The sequence below is a fragment of the Capricornis sumatraensis genome, chromosome 8, assembly GCF_032405125.1.
Source record: "Capricornis sumatraensis isolate serow.1 chromosome 8, serow.2, whole genome shotgun sequence".
Lineage (NCBI taxonomy): Eukaryota > Metazoa > Chordata > Mammalia > Artiodactyla > Bovidae > Capricornis > Capricornis sumatraensis.
This window is the reverse complement of record NC_091076.1, coordinates 51256385-51275579: the sequence shown is the minus strand read 5'-3', so window position 1 is coordinate 51275579 and position 19195 is coordinate 51256385. Positions and strand designations below refer to the sequence as shown.

General features: G+C 38.1%; 1 protein-coding gene across 1 annotated transcript in view; it reads left to right on the top strand.

Annotated features, from left to right (window-relative positions):
* The window catches only part of CA10 (carbonic anhydrase 10), a 783887-nt gene that overhangs the window by 576203 nt on the left and 188489 nt on the right, over nt 1–19195 (top strand). The window contains exon 4 of the mRNA XM_068978556.1: nt 14461–14646. Coding sequence (XP_068834657.1) covers nt 14461–14646 — 186 coding nt within the window. The remainder of the gene's footprint in view (nt 1–14460; nt 14647–19195) is intronic.

Sequence of the window (19195 nt, the reverse complement as noted above, 5' to 3'; positions counted from 1 at the left end):
GAACCGGCCTGGCAGTGCAGGAGACTTAAGAGACGTGGGTTCAATCCATGGGTTGGGAAGATCCCCTGTAGAAGACCATAGCAACCCACTCCAGTATTCTTGCCTGGAGAATCCCATAGGCAGAGGAGCCTAACAGGCTATAACCTATAGGGTCACACAGAGTCAGACATGGATGAAATGACTCAATACATCATGGCACTATTGTTTTATTTCTAGTTTTTCTTCCATAGCAGATGTATCAATTTACATTCCCATCAACAGTACAAGAGGGTTCCCTTTGCTCCACACCCTCTCCAGCATTTATTGTTTTTAGATTTTTTGTTAATGGACATTCTGACAGATATGAAGTGATACCTCATTGTAGTTTTGATTTGGATTTCTCCAGTAATGAGGAATGTTGAACATCTTTTGATATTCTTGTTGGCCATTACAGATGTCTTCTTTAGAGAAATGTCTGTTTAGGTCTTCTGGCCATATTTTGATTGGGGCTTGTTTTCTAATATTGAGCTGCATGAGCTGTTTGCACATTTTGAAAATTAATCCTTTATCAGTTGCTTTGTTTGCAATTATTTTCTCCCATTCTGAAGGCTTTCTTTTCATCTTGTTCATAGTTTCTTTTGCTTTAATTAAGTCCCATTTACTTATTATTATTTCCATTAGTCTATAATGTGGGCCAAAGAAGATTTTGCTATGATTTATGTCAATGTTTGTTAAGCTTATATTTTCCTCTAAGAGTCTTATAGTTTCTGTTCTTACATTTATGTATTTAATCCATTTTGAGTTTATTTATGTTTATACCATTAGGACGGATAAGGAAATGGCAATCCAGCTCATTACTGTTGCCTAGAGTATCCTGTGGACATAACTGAAGCGACTTAGCATGCATGCATGCATTGGAGAAGAAAGTGACAACCCACTCCAGTGTACTTGCCTGGAGAATCCCAGGGATGGGGGAGCCTGGTGGGCTGCCATCTATGGGGTTGCACAGAGTCACACACGACTGAAGCGACTTAGTAGCAGCAGCAGTACTGTTAGAAAATGTTCTAATTTAAGTCCAGTTTCCCAGCTCCATTTATTGAAGAACTTGTCTTTTCTGCATTGTACTTTCTTACCTCCTTTGTCAAAGATAAGTTACCAAAAGTGAGTGGGTCAGTCTGAGGGTGGACCTGGAGCAGCATCCAGATATGCTCAGAATATCATCTTGTCCACTTCTTCTCTATAAATAAAAAGCAAGTAGTATTGATGTACTAGGGATACAACAGGAAGTATGAAAAGTAAATTCAGAGAAACATGTCTATGTTATTCCCCTCCCTACCGAAAATTATTTCCATTTATAGGCATGTACTCAACCTAAGCTTAATTTGAGCTATCACATAACCCCCAAAAGGAGTAGTGGTTGTTCAGTCATTAGGTCATGTCTGACTCTTTGAGATCCCATGAACTGCAGCATTCCAGGCTTCCCTGTCCTTTACTATATCTTGGAGTTTGCTCAAACTCATGTCCTTTGAGTCAGTGATGCCATTCAACCATCTCATCCTCTGTTGTCCCCTTTTCCTGCTGCCTTCAATCTTTCTCAACATCAGTGTCTTTTCAAATAAGTCAACTCTTTGCATCAGGTGACCAAAGAACTGGAGTTTCAGCTACAGCATCAGTCCTAGCAATTAATATTTAGGGCTGATTCTTTTAGGATTAACTGATTTGATCTCCTCGCAGTCTTCTCCAACATCACAATTCAAAAGCAACCATTCTTCAGCGTTCAGCCTTCTTTATGGTTCAACTCTTACTCTTGTACATGATTACTGGAAAAACCACCGCTTTGATTATATGGACCTTTGTCAAAAAAGTGATGTCTCTGCTTTTTAATGCACTGTCTAGGCTTGTCATAACTTTTCTTCCAAGGGGCAAGAATGTTTCAATTGCAGCTGCAGTCACCAGCTGCAGTGATTTTAGAGCCCAAGAAAATAAAATCTGTCATTGTTTCCATTGTTTCCCCATCTATTTGCCATGAAGTGATGGGACTGGATGCCATGATCTTAGTTTTTGAATGTTCAGTTTTAAACCAGTTTTTAAAGTCTCCTCTTTCACCTCATCAAAAGGAACAGAGGAGCAAATATTTCCAAGAGGGCAGCACTGCTGTTCAATCAGCTGATACCACCTTCATTCTGATTACTCTATACAGTTGGTCACTCTCTAGAGAATCCCAAAATTTTGATACAAATGAGATGCTTGGCAAGAATTTTCTAAGCATTAAAATGCCTAGCATGCCGATTTAGAGTTCTAGTCCAGCTAAGAGAATTGGAAAACTAATCTTTCACCCAAAACTGAACCACAGTGATACAGATGAGGCTGGCTTTTTAAGGGCTAGGAGAAGCACAGTGGAGGAGAAAGAGACCAACCTTCAAATCAGACAGTTTGCATCCAATCTCTGACTCTTTAGCCCACTATCTGTAATGTCACTGAGCAAGTTACACAACATTCTGTGTTTCAATTTCCTCATCTGGAAAATTGGAAGGTCACACCTACCTCCAGATTTTGTGTAAGGATTTAAAATGTTCATAAGATACAGAAGTAAAATTATCAAAATTAAAGTTTACTCATAAGATTAATTAATTCAAGTAACATTAAATTAATAAAACCATTAGTTGGCAGCAATGGCTCAATAAACAAGAAATATATAGGACTCATGCCTGGAAATCTATATACCAGGGTTATAGTGGAAAAACTCATTCCAGACACATCTTTCTGCTTCCCTCTCCCTGATCAGATACTGTGCAAACCTTGGGCATAGGTGAAGGGCTTCGGTGCCAACAATTATGTAAGGGAAGAACATACCAAGCCTAATGCCAGCTACCTGCCCTTAAGAGAGATGGGGGATAAAGAACATTCTCTTTACACAGCCTATACCTTTGCAGATCAGGCAGCATCTTTCACAATATTCCTAATTCCTCTTGTCATTACCAATCATGTTAAGGGATGCTTTACTGCAGCCTAGCAACCCTGAAGTATTCAAATTGAAAGATATCATCTGTGATTTGATGAATCAGTATTACCATACATAGGTTAAATTTCTATCTTAATAATAATAATAGGATTAGTACAATTATAAGAAGCACATTTGATTATTGCATCTAGTTTTTCAATATTGACTCCAGACTCCCAGTCTCTTCATATAGGAAGAGCAGAGTGACTTAGATGGACGGGTTACAGAGAGACAAGTAAACTAGCATTCCTAGGGAATAAAACCTCTATCCTCCCTGCAGGGTTAAGAGTGATGGGTGAGATTATACTTTAACCTGCCTGAGCAACTCCATCTATGCCAGCTCAGAGCTCATCATTCTAGTCCAGCTCCTTTTTCTTTTTACCCACATCTCAGTAACTCCCTTTCTAACTACTCCAACTTGCAAGCTCCAAATATTTATCTTTTCTTTCTTTCAAAGGTACATTGCAAAAATGCCTGCTTCTAATACTCCATGTCTTTTACCTTCATCTCCCCTCTCAGCATCTAACACCTTTCATTTGTACTTAGTGCTCTAAAGTCATGGCACAAAACATTTGAACAACCACTGAGAGAAGCTCTGTATCCAGATGAGTGATATCATGTAAATGATATGTCCAGGTGTCAAGCATTTTTTTCTATTTTTTTATTGACTATTGTAGTTGTGTATACACCTCTCAGTGCTCTGACATTTCTGAGTCCGTATTCTGGTGTACCCTGAGTGTAAAAAAAATTAAAAGACAAATAAAAGGAAAAAAGGAAGGGCTGATGTGCTGCACAGAGCAAGAAGCAGAGTTAACTGGTTGATTTCTAGTCTTGGGTCTGCAACTTAGTTGTTATACAGTCTTAGATAAATCTCTCAACCTTTCTGTGTCCCAGTTTCCAGTTTTATTCATTGAAAATTTGGGCTTGATTATCGCTGAAGTCCCTCTCACTCTAAAACCCACCTCAATTTTGCTAATCTATGTATATGTTCATTATAGTGAGGCCAATAATTTGACTCCAGTTGCTTCTGCCACACTGTTTATTCTTCCCTGGATGCTTCCAGAGTGTCTATATGAACAATAAGCCTACTGGATTCATGAATTCAGCCTATAGAAATCAACCTTTTGGCATCTTGAGCTACTCTGTAGGAAACCAGATTAAGTGATGTTTTTAAATTTCTTGTGCTCACTAATTACATTCAAACATTATGAGTTTGACCACCCAGTCGATAAAGCCAACACTAGGATAATCAGGTATGAATCCATATCTCAACAACCAGCAAGTGTGTACTGGAGTTTCTCCTGCTGCCTGGATGGTAAAGAAATCCCCAAGGATATTTAGGCCAGGGCTTGCCAAAAAAATTAAACCCAACCTCTCACATCTGTGGGGAATCATATTTTGATTTTAAGAGTTTATCTCCAATCCCAGCAGCTACTTATAAGCTAAATGATTTCCCAAACACTTTTTCTGCCAACTCCTGCCCTTTTCTCTTTTAAGAGCTTATAATTTGGAATCAGATAACCCAGGGATGCATTCTGACTCTGCCAGTTTCTAAACTTACAGCTTTAGATAGAGTCATGTAGCTCCTTGAGCCTCCATCTCCTCCTTTTATAACATGGATTTTAAAGTCTTCCTCACATGGGCAGCACAGGATTAAGTGAAGACAGTAACTCAAGCCCTAGTACACAACATAATCGCTGATACTGTCGTGGATGTTAGGGTTACAGTCACCATCCAAGTGCATTCAGTCAAATTACTGTAAAAAACAACCTGCTAGAGAAGACTGAATCCTAAAGGAAAGAGTACCACCACTTCTGTTAGGAGTGAGACAGGTTTCTGCCAGTTCTATATGGGAAAATAAATTGAGACTATTATTAAAATTCTACAATGTAAGTGACAAATAGTTTTAAGGGATTAGACCTGATAGAAAGAATGCCTGCAAGAACTATGGATGGAGGTTCATAACATTGTACAGGAGGCGGTGATCAAAACGATTCCCAAGGAAAAGAAATGCAAAAAGGCAAAATGATTGTCTGGGGAGGCCTTACAAATAACTGAGAAAAGAAGAGAAGTTAAAGGCAAATGAGAAAAGGAAAAATATACCCATCTGAACACAGAGTTCCAAAGAATAACACTGAGAAATAAGAAAGCCCTCCTCAGTGATCAATGCAAAGAACTAGAGATAAACAATAGAATGGGAAAGGCTAGAGATCACTTCAAGAATACTGAAGATACCAAGTGAACATTTCATGCAAAGATGGGCACAATAAAGGACAGAAATGGTATAGACCAAACAGAAGCAGAAGATATTCATAAGAGGTGGCAAGAATACAGAGAAGAACTATATAAAAAAGATATCTTAATGACCCAGATAACCATGATGGTGTGATCACCCACCTAGAGCCAAACATCCTGGAGTGCAAAGTCAAGTGGGCCTTAGGAAGTATCACTATGAACAAAGCTACTGGAGATGATGGAGTTTCAGCTGAACTATTTCAAATCCTAAAAGATGATGCTATTAAGTGTTACACTCAATATTCCAGCAAAATTTGAAAACTCAACAGTGGCCATAGGACTGTTAAAGGTCAAATTTCATTCCAATCCCAAGGAAAGGCAAAGCCAAAGAATGTTCAAACTAGCACACAAAGGCACTTATTTCACAATATAGTAAAGTAATGCTCAAAATTCTCCAAGCTAGGCTTCAACAGTATGTGAACTAAGAAATTCCAGATGTTCAAGCTGGATTTAGAAAAGGCAGAGGAACCAGAGATTAAATTGCCAACTTATGTTGACTCATAAAAATAAAAGAAAATTCCAGGAAAACATCTACATCTGTTTCGTTGACTATGCTAAAGCCTTTGACTGTGTGGATTGCAACAACCTGTGGAAAATTCTGAAAGAGATGGGAATACTAGAACAAGTTACCTACCTCATGAGAAACCTGTATGCAGGTCATGAAACAATAGTTAGAACCTGCATGGAACAATGGAACAGTTTAAAATTGGGAAAGGATCATGACAAGGCTATATATGGTCACCCTGCTTATTTAACATATATGCAGAGTACATCATGCAAAATGCTGGGGTGAATAAAGCACAAGCTGTAATAAAAGTTCCAGGAGAAATATTAATAACTTCAGATATGCAGATGATACCAGCCTTATGGCAGAAAGTGAAGAGGTAGTAAAGAGCCTCTTGATGAAGGTAAAAGAGGAGAGTGAAAAAGCTAGTTTAAAATTCAACATTCAAAAGACGAAGATAATGGCATCCGGTTCCATCACTTCATGGCAAATAGATTAGGAAACAAGGGAAACAGTGACAGACTTTATTTTTTAGGGCTCCAAAATCGCTGCAGATGTTGACTGTAGACATTAAATTAAAAATGTTTGCTCCTGGGAAGAAAAACTATGACAAACCTAGACAGTATAGTAAAAATCAGAGACATTACTTTGCTAAAAATGTTTGTCTAATCAAAGATATGTTTTTTCCAGTAGGCATGTGTGGATGTGAGAGTTGGACTGAGGGCTGAGCACCAAAGAATTGATGCTTTTGAACTGTGGTGCTGGAGAAGACTCTTGAGAGTCCCTTGAACTGCAAGGAGATCCAACCAGTCCATCCTAAAGGAAATCATCCCTGAATATTCATTGGAAGGACTGATACTGAAGCTGACGGTTTAATATTGACCACCTGATGCAAAGAGCTGACTCAGTAGAAAAGACATGATACTGGGAAAGACTGAAGGCAGGAGGAGAATGAGACGACAGAGGATGAGATGGTTGGATGGCATCACTGACTCAAAGGACATTACTTTGAGCAAGCTCTAGGAGATGGTGAAGGACAGGGAAGTCTGAAGTGCTGCAGTCCATGGGGTTGCAGAGTAGGACATGACTGAGCAACTGAAAAACAATAAAATATTTAAATTCTAAAGTTTACAGGGTCATTGAGAAATGGAGTGCAGCATCTCTATGGTAGCTTTAAAGCTGTTTAAGACAGTAGGAAGACCATGAGCTTTTGCTCATAAAGTCTTTTGAGTGGTAGCACCCTCTCTTGCTCCTCACATAACCTTGAATAGTCCTTAGCTTTTATTTATACCTAGTTTTATGATCCAAAATGTGACATAGCATGTAACATATAATAAATTCTCAAAATTCTTGTGTGTCTCCTACCCTGACTCTGTCATCCATCTGTGCTAAGAATCAACCTTTGTTCATCAGATGACAGTATTTCCCTTTTACACAGCTGGAAATCTGTTTCCTGTTCTATACTCTATTTGTAGTACTGCATTTCCATGAATGCTGTGGGGAATTGTTTCTGAGTATTAAGAGGAGATTTCAGTCAGACTGCTTTGAGAGGCAATATAAATAGAATAGAATAAAAATGTCACATAAGCTTTGTAACACACCAAACAAGTAACTATTTATTGAATGTTTTGTAATTTCTGAAAGTGAGATTCGCTCAAGCTTAGCTGTCCACATTAGACATCAACCATACACGTGCTATCTCCATTAAGCCAAAAGATTGTCATATTTATTTTGTGAATTAGGTCTTTTAAAAAAGATGCTTTTCCTCTTTTTTTCCACAATCTGATAATAAGAAGTTTGACAACCTGAAGGACTTGAACAGAATCATCTCTAATATCCCAGGCAAACTCAAAGATAAAGCTATCTTGTTGTGTGTATAATCAATTTATCAAAAGCAATTTATTTTAAAAGTTATTAATAAATTATTTCTTTTTAATTATTCTATAATTCAAACATACATTATTGCAAACTGGCTATCTTCTGATATGACTGATGTTTGGAGAACAACTTTAATACAGTTGACTTTCTAAACTATATAATATAGAAATTATGTGTGCATGCATGCTAAATCACTTCAGACTCTTTGTGACCTTATGAACTGTAGCCCGCCAGGCTCCTCTGCCCATGGGATTCTCCAGGCACGAATATGGAGTGGGTTTCCATGCCCTCCTTCAGGGGATCTTTCCAATCCAGGGATCAAATCCGTATCTCCTGTGTCCCCTCCATTGCAGGCTGATTCTTTACTGCTGAGCCACCAGGGAAGCCCACAGAAAATACATACTATTATATTACACATATCAACCTGTTATGTGTCGTATTAGCATAGCTGCTTAAGAGCTGTTTAAGGAAGATGTAGTAAAGAAAGTAAATGGGATTTGAAGAAAAATATGATGGTTAATTTTATGTGTTAAGTTGTCTGAGTTATGGTGCCTGGATGTTTGGCCAAACACTATTTTGGATGTTTCTGTGAGGGTAGTTTAAGTAAACTCCATGAGTTGGTGATGGGCAGGAAGGCCTGGCATGCTGCAATTCATGGGGTCGCAAAGAGTCAGACAGGAATGAGCGACTGAATTGACTGACTGACTAAACTGTGAGGGTAGTTTTGTATAATATAAATTTTTAAGTCAGTGGGCTTTGAGTAACACAGACTTCCCCTCATAATTTGTCTGGATCTCATTGCATCAGTTGAAAATCAGAGTAGAACAAAAAGACTGGCCTCCCCAGGCAAGAAGGAATCCCGAAGTAGTTGGCCTTAGGACCTGAACTACATCATCAGTTACTTCTGAGATCTCTAGCCTGCCAGGACACCCTTCAGATTTTGGACTCACCAGCCTCCATAATCACGTGAGCCAATTCTTTAAAATAAATCTCGTTCTACATTGTATTGTTTCTGTTTCTCTGAAGAACCTTAATATAATAAATAACCCCAGATCTTATGAATTCTGAACCACTGAGGGTTTCCTATTCTATCAATCCATATATGAAGAATGCATTGGTAGGTAGTCAGCATGTGATCTAATAGTTCCCAGTGGTTAAAAGTATAGGCTTTAGAGCCAGAGACATGTGGAATCAAGCTCTGGCTCCCTTGTTCTCTTTGCCTCAAGATGCGAAGAAGTCACAGAGACCAAGGAGAACAGGTATGCCTGTGGAAGGCCTCCGTGCTATGCAGACTTGGCCCCATAGCTTCCCATCCAACAGGAATCTAACAGCACAGATCTAAGTATCACACTGGATTTGGTGATGGAGAAATTGTGAAGATTAATTAAGTTCAGATTCAGTACTTAGCACCATGTGTACGTATGTGCCTGCTCAATCATGTCCAACTCTTTACAATCCCATGGGCTGTAGCTTGCCAGGCTCCTCTGTTCATGGGATTTCCCATGCAAGAGTAGTGTTGTGGAGTTCCATTTCCTCTTCCAGGGGATCTTCCTGACCCAGGGATCAAACCCGAATCTCCTGCATCTCTTGCATTGCAGGTGGATTCTGTACCATTGAGCTATCCAGGAAGCTTGTACTTAGCACCATATCTGACACCAACTAAGGATTCAAACCAAGATGCCAAGTGTTGTAAATAGAATTGTTGCCCATTTTCAAAGAATTAAAAATCCCCTTTAAAATATTGGCTGATTTTTTTTTCCTTCTAATGCTGCAATGCCAGCAGAATGAAAAAGGAAATGAGTCCATTAATAAGAGGCCCTGGCTAATTGTGAGCTGCCACAAAACACTGTATCTGCCATATTAGAACAGCCAACTTTACAATGTGAGCATTTGCTCACATCAAGATCATTAGACTGGGAATCAGGAGACAAGACATTGAGCATTCGCCAACCACACTTACTTCTCTCACTTACAAAATGGGCATGACATCTCTCATCTCATTTTGTAGTGAATTAAAATAAAACAAAAAGGAGAACTGTGAGGCAGCCAGAGGTAACCTGGATATCTCCTGCAGCTTCAACTTATATCCTGAATGGTCTGAACTCAGTTTCCTGGTCTGCATCAAAGTAGTTCACAGGGAACACTATAAATTAGCATTACTGGTAAGATGACACTACTGCAACGTTAATTACTACAGTGCAGATGTACCATTAGATATTATATATAATGTTGTCAAGCCTCTATTTTTAAATTAAAGTGCAACACACCATTACCTTGGATACACAATTTTTTTTTTTTTAAATCAGAGTCGGGGGGAAGGGGACAGGGGATAGGGTTGTTGTCTCTAATTGTTAGAATACATAAGCAAATGGTAGAATTTCAGATGGATTGCCCATAATTTCCTTCTCTCACTCTGGTCCCTATAATAATGAAGATTGTGAGCTCCTTGAGGGCAGAGACCATTCCTGGTTTTACTCACCACACTGTCCCCAGATACTGGCACACAGCCAGTGAAATGAATAAAGATAGAGCCTTGGAAGTAGAAGAAGTCTGGAAGTATGGAATGGAAGAATTAGAAGGCATGCTAGTTTATACCTGGTTATCCTGGTTTCAAGTTTGCTTCATGGCCTTCAAAATGATCTTGAATATTTCCCATATCCAAAGCTTTAAAATCCAAAATGACAGGCAACTGAATCATCACAATGCAGAAGTCAGTAAAAGTTATTCATTGTGAATTTTAGAAAGTGGCACTATATTCCACTAGGCTATAGTCTCTCGACATCAGGTCCCTTCACATCAGCTAAGCACTCATTGTCAAAAGTAAGGAAAGAAAAGAATTAAAATTTTTGATCATTACATGTATTAAGTCTCACAACAAACTCATGAAGGAATTTTTCCCAATTTTTATATGTGTAAAAATCACATCTTAACCACCTCTTAACACACATCTTAAAACCACATCTTAACCTTAATTTGTACATTCAGCAGTATTAAGTACAACCTCCATCCATATCTAGAACTCTTTTTGTCTTTCCCACTCAATAGGCATAACTCTATGCCCATTAAGCAATAACTTCCATTCTTCTCTGCCCCTCCTCCCCAAACCCTGGTAACCACAATTCTGCTTTCTATTTCCATGATTTTGACTATTCTAGGTACCTCATATAAGTGGAATCCATTTACATTTGAAGTAATTACTGAAGAGCTTATTTCTATCATTTTGGTATTGATTCTATATGTCTCATACTTTTTTAATCCCACACTTTCATAGGATAAATTCTCTTGTCTCTATTTTACTATTAAGGAAACTGAAGCTTCAAGAAATTAACTGAACTACCCAAGTAACCAAGAGGCATACTGGGAATCTTTTGACTCAAGAGCCCTTTATTCTTGTCTCTACTTTGTGTCAGGGTGTTTTCTAACTACTTGGAAAGTGCAGACAAACATAGGACATGGTCTCTGCTTTGCTTCAGTGGGCAACAAGTTTCTTAGGAAAGCGACAAATACAGTGAGATGATTTTTAGAAGTGCAGGGAAGTCAAGTATACTTGCTAATTTGAATAGAGCACATATCCTATGAGAATTTGAAGTAGCTCCTGTATGCAGCTTGCATACTATAGGTACCTCATGAATGTTGCTAGTTGAATTAAGGTCATTTGAAGAGAATTTGAAATCCAGTTCTGCTTTGTGGGATCGACTCTAGACAACAGATTGATTCAGCAATAGACAATAAGCACTATAATAATGCACACACCATTTAACCCAGAGTTTGTGTAATGAAATATCTCTGAACTAGTAAAAATATTTTTCCATCAGGATGCTCATTGCAGTATTTTGTTGTTGTTGAATCAAAGATCCAGTTGTAGTGCTATACAATTTTCACACAAATGATTTCAAATAATCCCATATTAATCCCTTTTCTCTTCTACTCCTATATTGCTTCTCCCTCCTTTCCTCTCCCCAATGGTAACTACATTGCAATATTTTTAGCAATAGTGAAAAGGTAAAGTGTAAAGTTAAAGTGTAAAGATTCAACAGTGAGTTATATATTTTTACAGTGGAATATTATGAAACTGCTTCAAAGTGATATTGCAGCAGAATGGTTAATAATCTCAAAATAATCAAGTGACTAAAACTAATATATGTTTACTTTATATTAGTATAAAATGATATGTAATAGATATGTTAAATTATTATACATGATAGTTGTATGTAATATATTAGATATATAAATTTTTATATAATATATTTACATATTTAGACAATCCATGTGAAAATAATTTATTACATATATAAAATAATCTCATTAAAATATAGGCATATATGGTTATGAGCATGAAGAGGTATATACCAAAATATTAATTATTGGTTAGCTGTGGAATTGTGACTGATTTTTATTTCCTTGTGCTGTTCTGTATCTTCCTACTCATGTATAATGCCTATGTATTATCTTAATAAGTAGAAAAAATAAATTTTGCTGAAATTGAAAACAGTGTCAAACACAAATCTATCTCTACCACTTCATTGCAAAGAAAGCCTTGAACTGAAACAAGAAAAGAAGACAAACTCTTGTTATGTAACACTGACTAAATATACATTTACTTGAGATTGGAAAAAGAAGTAGAGTCTTTGATATGCATCATTTGATTCAAGGAATAGATAACTTTCAAAAAATAAATCCTTTTGTAAGATACAAAGTATCAGAGGAAGTGCAGCCTGGGCTTCATGAAGGAACTGGAACAAGATGTGCAAGGGATTTCTGAAGGTAAAGTAGATATTGTCTCCAATTCTCTCTGTTTGCATAGTTTCCTCTGCCACTGTTGGCATATCTACTGCCGTCTTCTCTTGCTCTGGTAAGACTTTCTAGCTGATCAGCAGACTAACTATCTGAGCCTCAAATGACTTTCTAGTTCAGCTACTCTAGACTGTCCAGAGTTTTTGTTGATAGTTTCAGACTCAAGGACAAAGAAGATGATTGACTTAATATGTGTCAGTTGTATTTTGCTGTATAACAAATCTCAAAGCTTAGATACTGAGAAGAGTGAATTGCTTTAGCTCCACAGGGTATGGGAAGCTATGGTCTGTGGAAAATTCTTCTGGTTTAGGCCAGACTAAGCCAATCAATTGGTGGATCAGTCATAGAATGGCCTAGTCTAAAATGGCTTCTACTGGGATGGTTCTCCTCACTCTGGTGTCATGCTCTAGCAGGCTAGCTCAGGCTTGTTTGCATGTTGGCCTCAAGTTTCTGAAAAGGAGTAGGGACACATGCAAGGTCTCTGAAAGCTTGCTCTTAGAATATTGTATCCAGCAAGTGACAGGAACTGTCCAAATTCAAGGGGTGAAGGAGAAAGCTCTGCCTATCTTGATGTGAGTAGCTACAAGGTCACATTGTAAGTAGTGTGATTACAGGGAGAGGAAGAATTCTAACCATTTTTGCAGTTTGCCAATAATCTGCCAAGGACCCAGGCTGACACAGGTTCCATCTTGTAGTTGTACCACATTTACATCTTTTCATATTGCCCCCTTGATTGATGCAGCAGGTGAAGAAAGAAACTGGAGAATTATGCATAAGCTTTTCACTGTTTCACTGGAAATTGCACTTGTCATGGCCCCTCAGAGACCATGGCCAAAATCAGCCACGTGAGCTCTACCTTATAGCAAGACAGTGTAACAATAAGTCAGTGAAGTATTTAATGAGCACTGCTGTCTCTGCCACAGTGAGAAATCTATAGAACTAAATTAACTAATCATTCACAGGACTGGTGTTAGGAAACTGTAGGCTCAGGTAAGGCTAATGCTGTAGAGCAAATATATAAAAAACCTATCTAATTAAGTTATCAGAAGTTATGTGAATCCCTTAAAAAGTCCCTAGGGCTGAACCCAAAGAAGTCAGAGTAAATAGGTAGAAAATACAAGAAGCTCAGCAACCAGTAGCCCAGAAGCATATAATCCAGACCCATTCAAAGTTTCCTTTAAGCTTTCAATCTGCTCCTAAAGCGAGGTTGACCCAAGAGACGAAGGCAATGCAGTTCCAGGTAAGATTCAGTGTTTTAGAATCAAGTGTTAAGAGGCACTAAGTCAAGAAAATGAAAGTGAGCATCAAGTCAAAGAGGAAAGAAGGAAAAGAAACCTAAGTAGTAAGGTTAGCAGCTTGCATGGGCTGAAGCAAAAGAGAATAAGAATCTGTGAAATTAGAAACTTGTATGAAACTTTTTAGCTCAACATTGAAGCCATGAGTTGCAAGGACAGATCAAAGTTCTGACTCTGTACAGGGTAAGAGAAGGACCTAAAGCAAGACACTCCAGACTGGATGCTTGAGACTTCAGACCTAAGCCTCAGTCTCCCCCTAGAGTTTGTTCCTGTTCACTCATTTTATCTCCCTCACTTCTCTCTTGGTAACATCTCATCCTTACTAATTGCTTTCTTCAATTTCTCATACCTGAGATTTTAACTTTTGCAGTATCTTTACATTCCAAATATTTATGGTAAGAGGCCAAGTTAATTCTTTATAAGGTGCAGTGCCCAAAATATTAGTCACAATTGATGAAGTCTCCTTTGAATTTCTACCTCAGATTCCTAATTGACAATGTGGCTTGTGCCTCACAGAAAGTACCGTAGAGACCATGTAAGACAGGAATGCCCTCTAGGAAACCTGTCACTTCCTACTCCATATGTGGACTTAGCTTAGTGTCTTACTATCAAAAAGAAACAAAAGGGATTGGTCTAAACATCATGCTGGGTTGAGTGAGAAACTGAGAAATGGAAGAAGAGCCTTTTTTGACCTATTGCCCATTGTCTTGCAGGTCAGTGGAACCATGTACAACACTGGAAGACATGTGTCCTTGCGTCTGGACAAGGAACACTTGGTTAACATATCAGGAGGGCCAATGACATACAGCCATCGGCTGGAGGAGATCCGGCTACACTTTGGGAGTGAGGATAGCCAAGGGTCAGAGCACCTCCTCAATGGACAAGCCTTCTCTGGGGAGGTATGTGGGGTTATTGAAGTAGTATGAGTAAGTGCCAATTAATAAAATTTGATGCTGATTTATATCCAAGGTGGGAGACAGATTGAAAGACTGCTCTTGAATCTATGAAATAAGAATATCTGTGCCTCTTTTCTCCATCTGTCTTTTGCAAGTTGATACAGATGTTTATAATGAGCTTCCAGCATTCTCCAGGGAAGACCACAGTGATACTTGAAAGTTCCTCCTGAGACACTGGTAAACTCCTTTGTGACTAATGCCCTAAGATATCACCAGAACATTATTTTCACCCTAAACCCTCACCTTCTATGTATGTCTTCATTAACATTCACCCTATCTGGGTAATCAGTCTTCTATATGTCACATATGTTCACATAAATTCCATAATTCTCCCTTCTGGTAGAATGGGTCTTCTTTGCACAAAACTATACCTTATAGCAAAGTAAATGTCAGGGAGCTAAATAGTCTGAGATTCCATAGAATGGAAAGGTCATTGTGTGCCACCATTAATGGTGAGTATCATCATGTTCATTAACCCAGAGAGAATTCAGATCACATCAGTGAGCAAATTACTCCTTCAGTTATAGACAAGAGCTACAATTTAAATGAATATCATATGTGTTATGACACTTGACAAGCAGGGTGTAGTTAACTTGATCTGTTTTGCCCCCCTTACACTTGAGGGTTGTTATCATTAGAGGTCAGGCATGTATTTATATGCTAAATACCCTGTAACTAGGTTTCTGTTTAAGAGTTCTCAATAACTGATGTCAAGAGGGTATTGAAATAACAGAAGTGTGTATCTCACTATTGATTTGGTCTTGACTAACATTGATTAATATTTTTAATCAAGACCATGTTTAAACTTGGCATTGTTTTTAGTATAGTAAGTTCATATACTGAGAAAGAGATCCACAAGCTTAATAAGGACAGTGGCCAGATTTTCATGATCATTCAAAATATATCAACTGAGGACCTAACTAGGTACTGTGCTAGTTACTAGGGATATTGACATTAAAAATAAAATAAAGACAGAGCTCCTACCACAGAGGAGCTCAAAGAAATACTATCTTCAAATCAGTAAAGTGTAACGCCATGCTGTAGGGTCTTCCAGATGGTGCAGTGGTAAAGAATTTGTTTGCCAATGCAAGAGACATGGGTTCAATCCCTAGATTGGGAAGATCCCTTGGAGTAGGAAGTGGCAACCCACTTCAGTATTCTTGCCTGGAAAATTACATGGACAGAGGAACCTGGTGGGCTATAGCCCATGAGGTCACAGGAGTTGGACACAACTGCACGATTGAGCATGCCCGCACTGTCTGCTGTAAGGCCCTGCCTAACTTTAAGGAAGAAATGACAAATTTTTATTGAAGGGTTCAGAGTAAGCTTCACAGAGGAGGTGGCCTTTGAACTGGGCTGAGAAGAGAAGCAATATAAAACAATTTTAAGTTTGGGAGTGAAAAGGTACACACTAATTGTGTGACCTTTATATGGTTACTTGATCCTTCTAAAGCTGAGTTTAGACATCTCTCTAGGTGGTTTTGAAAATTAAGTGGGATTAAAGATGAAAGGAGCACCAAAAGTACTCAATAGTTGATAGACAGTAAAGATAAAGCAGGGGATGAGGGACAGCAAAGACCTTAGGATGTGTCAAGGCACTGTGCATGGGGGAAGCTACACATGGATTTCATCTGTGATCTATGAGTAAGGGCTGCCTAGAGGACCAGGCTGAGCAGGACTATGACTCTCCTTCCTATATCTGTAGGAAACAATTCTAGGAGTGATTTGGGTTGTCTTCCAAAGGGACATGGGCTTTACTGCACCTTCTAATGCCAAAATCCTACCTAACCTATGATTTCCTTAGAGGAATTGTTTTTCAATTGGATTCTGCTAAGGGTTAGCCTCAGTGAAGTAACTATATTCCATCCTGTATGTTAATATTTTATTTTTATTTTGAGCTATTTTCAGAGCCTCCTTTGGTTTCTATTTGGGGCTATCCTATGAGAGGGCCCAAGTAGACACCTCAGCAACAAAACACGTGTTTATTTTGTTGATGGTGAATAATCACATTGCCATCTGCACCATCTATCATTACAGATCATGTTAAGTCAACTAATGTCAGGCATTTTCCTTGGCACATTGGAACAGTCATTTATCTGAAGAGCTGTTGATTAATTGCAGTCTTGTCTACAGAGGTTATTGTAATTGATGGCAATCATTTGCTTTGTTTTATAAAATTGCATGGATGTATGACACAGTCAGCAACTGTGTTTTTATGAATATTATTAATGTCCTACACAATAAGTCTTGGATGCTTTGTTGGGGGTTGGTGGTATACGAGCATATTCATATATTCAAATATCTAGTTTTTTAAGATAGGAAAATTAACCATTTTTAATAAGTAAGAACTTTAGCTTGCTAATCAATTCTTAGTGGTTAAATTAATGTCCAGTATATAGTAAGGTATTAATGAAGGGTAAAAATACATTAACCAGAAAAAAGATAACATTTGAAAATAATCATTCTTATGGATTAAGTTGCAGTAGTGAGGCTAAACAAGAAGAATCTTTATATTTGGGGGGAACTAGAAGTAATCATTTTGAAAACCTTCCATAAGTTCTTCATTTCAAAGGGTTAAGGGGATACACTGAGAATTGTACCAGCCACTTCATGGGATTCCTGTGGCCAGTTCCTGGCCAGATCCAGTTTCTTGAATCTTGATTCTGTTCAAACATATTTGAAGATGGAAAAAGCCTGTAACCGTTGCTATGCAGATAAGATCTGTTTAATTAAAAAGAGAAATAAAAGTCCCACGTAAAATATATATTTTTGTGACTTTGAATCAGAGAAACAAGTATCTCAGAACAAACAAGTGAGACTAAACAACAGATAATTCAGGCCTTGTCCTTTTAAAATCAGTTATTCGCATCTTTGAGAGATTCATTTCATTAAAGTAACACAAATTTGTAAGAATAAGCAACTAAAACCAATTTTCCTGAAGTGTGCAAAGGTATGAAAGTTCTGAAGTGCATGTGCCTGAGCACCAGAGCCTGGTGAGGTACTGAATATTTCTTGGTGAAGGTACTAGAGAAATCTAACTAGCACTCTATGGGAGCCTGGGACTTCCTGATTGGGGTGATCCATTAGCACGATTGGAGATTTGAGGGGGAATGAAAATTGGAATATTTAAAAATAACAGATATGCAAGTAATAAACATGAAAGAGCTACTTGAATGCCATGGTAAGGCTCTTCCCTCTACTCTGATTACTAGCTGTCTCCCTCCCTCTATATCCAGCACAGCCCATCTGTTTGTTTTCCAAGCCCTCTTCCCTCCTCCCATATATTATAAAAGTCCACAAACTGTAGACCATGGGACGAGTATAGCTGAGGAGCTAAGGATGGTTTACACTTTTAAAGGATGGCTCTTTTGAAAAAGAATAATATGCAACAGAGATCATGTGTGGCTTCCAAAGCCAAAATATTAACTACCTGACCATTTAGAGAAAATATTTGTTGATCCTAATTCTATAAACTACCCATCACTATACATTTTATAGCTGTTTATTCTCATTTCTGGAAACATAGTTCTTTGTTAATAGTAATTTAATCTTAATCATTATTGTATTCCCAGAACCTTAAACTCTCACATGACAGCAGAGTCAATAAATGTTTGCTGAATTAAGCAATAAATAATTTTGGTAATTCCCTCAAGGGCAGATTTTTGTTGTTGTTGTTGCTATTCATCTTTGTATGCCATGCACTTAGCAGAGTTGCTAAAATAATTGCTGTTTGTGAAATGAATCATTCAGTCACTGAATCAGTAACTCCCAGGTTGCACTAGTGGTAAATAACCTGCCTGCCAATGCAGGTAGACCTTAAGAGATGTGGGTTTGATCCCTGAGTAGGGAAGATCCCCTGGAGGAGGGCATTGCAACCCATTCCAGTATTCTTGCCTGGAGAATCTCATGGACAGAGGAGCCTGTCAGGCTGTAGACTATACGGTTGCACAGAATTGGACATGACTGAAGCTACTGAACTTGCATTTTAGGATTTGAAACATTTTTTTTTATTTTTTAAATTTTTAATTGGAGGACAATTATTTACAATGTTGTATTGGCTTCTGCCAAACAACAGTGTGAATCAGCCACAAGTATACATATGTCCCCAGCCTCTTGAACCTTCCATCCACCTTCTCACTCCATCTCACCTCTCTAAGTGTTACAGAATGATGGGTTGAGCTCCTTATGTTATGTGGCACTAACTCTCTATTTTACACATGGTAATATATATGTGTCAATGCTGATGTCTCAATCCATCCGATCTGAGTCTCCCCTGGCTCAGTCCACAAGTCTGTTCTCGTTGCCTGCATCTCTATTCCTGCCCTGTAACTAGATTAATTAGCACCATTTTTCAAAATTCCATGTACATGCATTAATATATGATATTTGCTTTTCTCTTTCTGACATACTTCATTCACATATTTAATTTACTTCATGAACAGCCTCTAGGTTCATCCACCTCAGTTCAACTGACTCAAATCCATTATTTTTA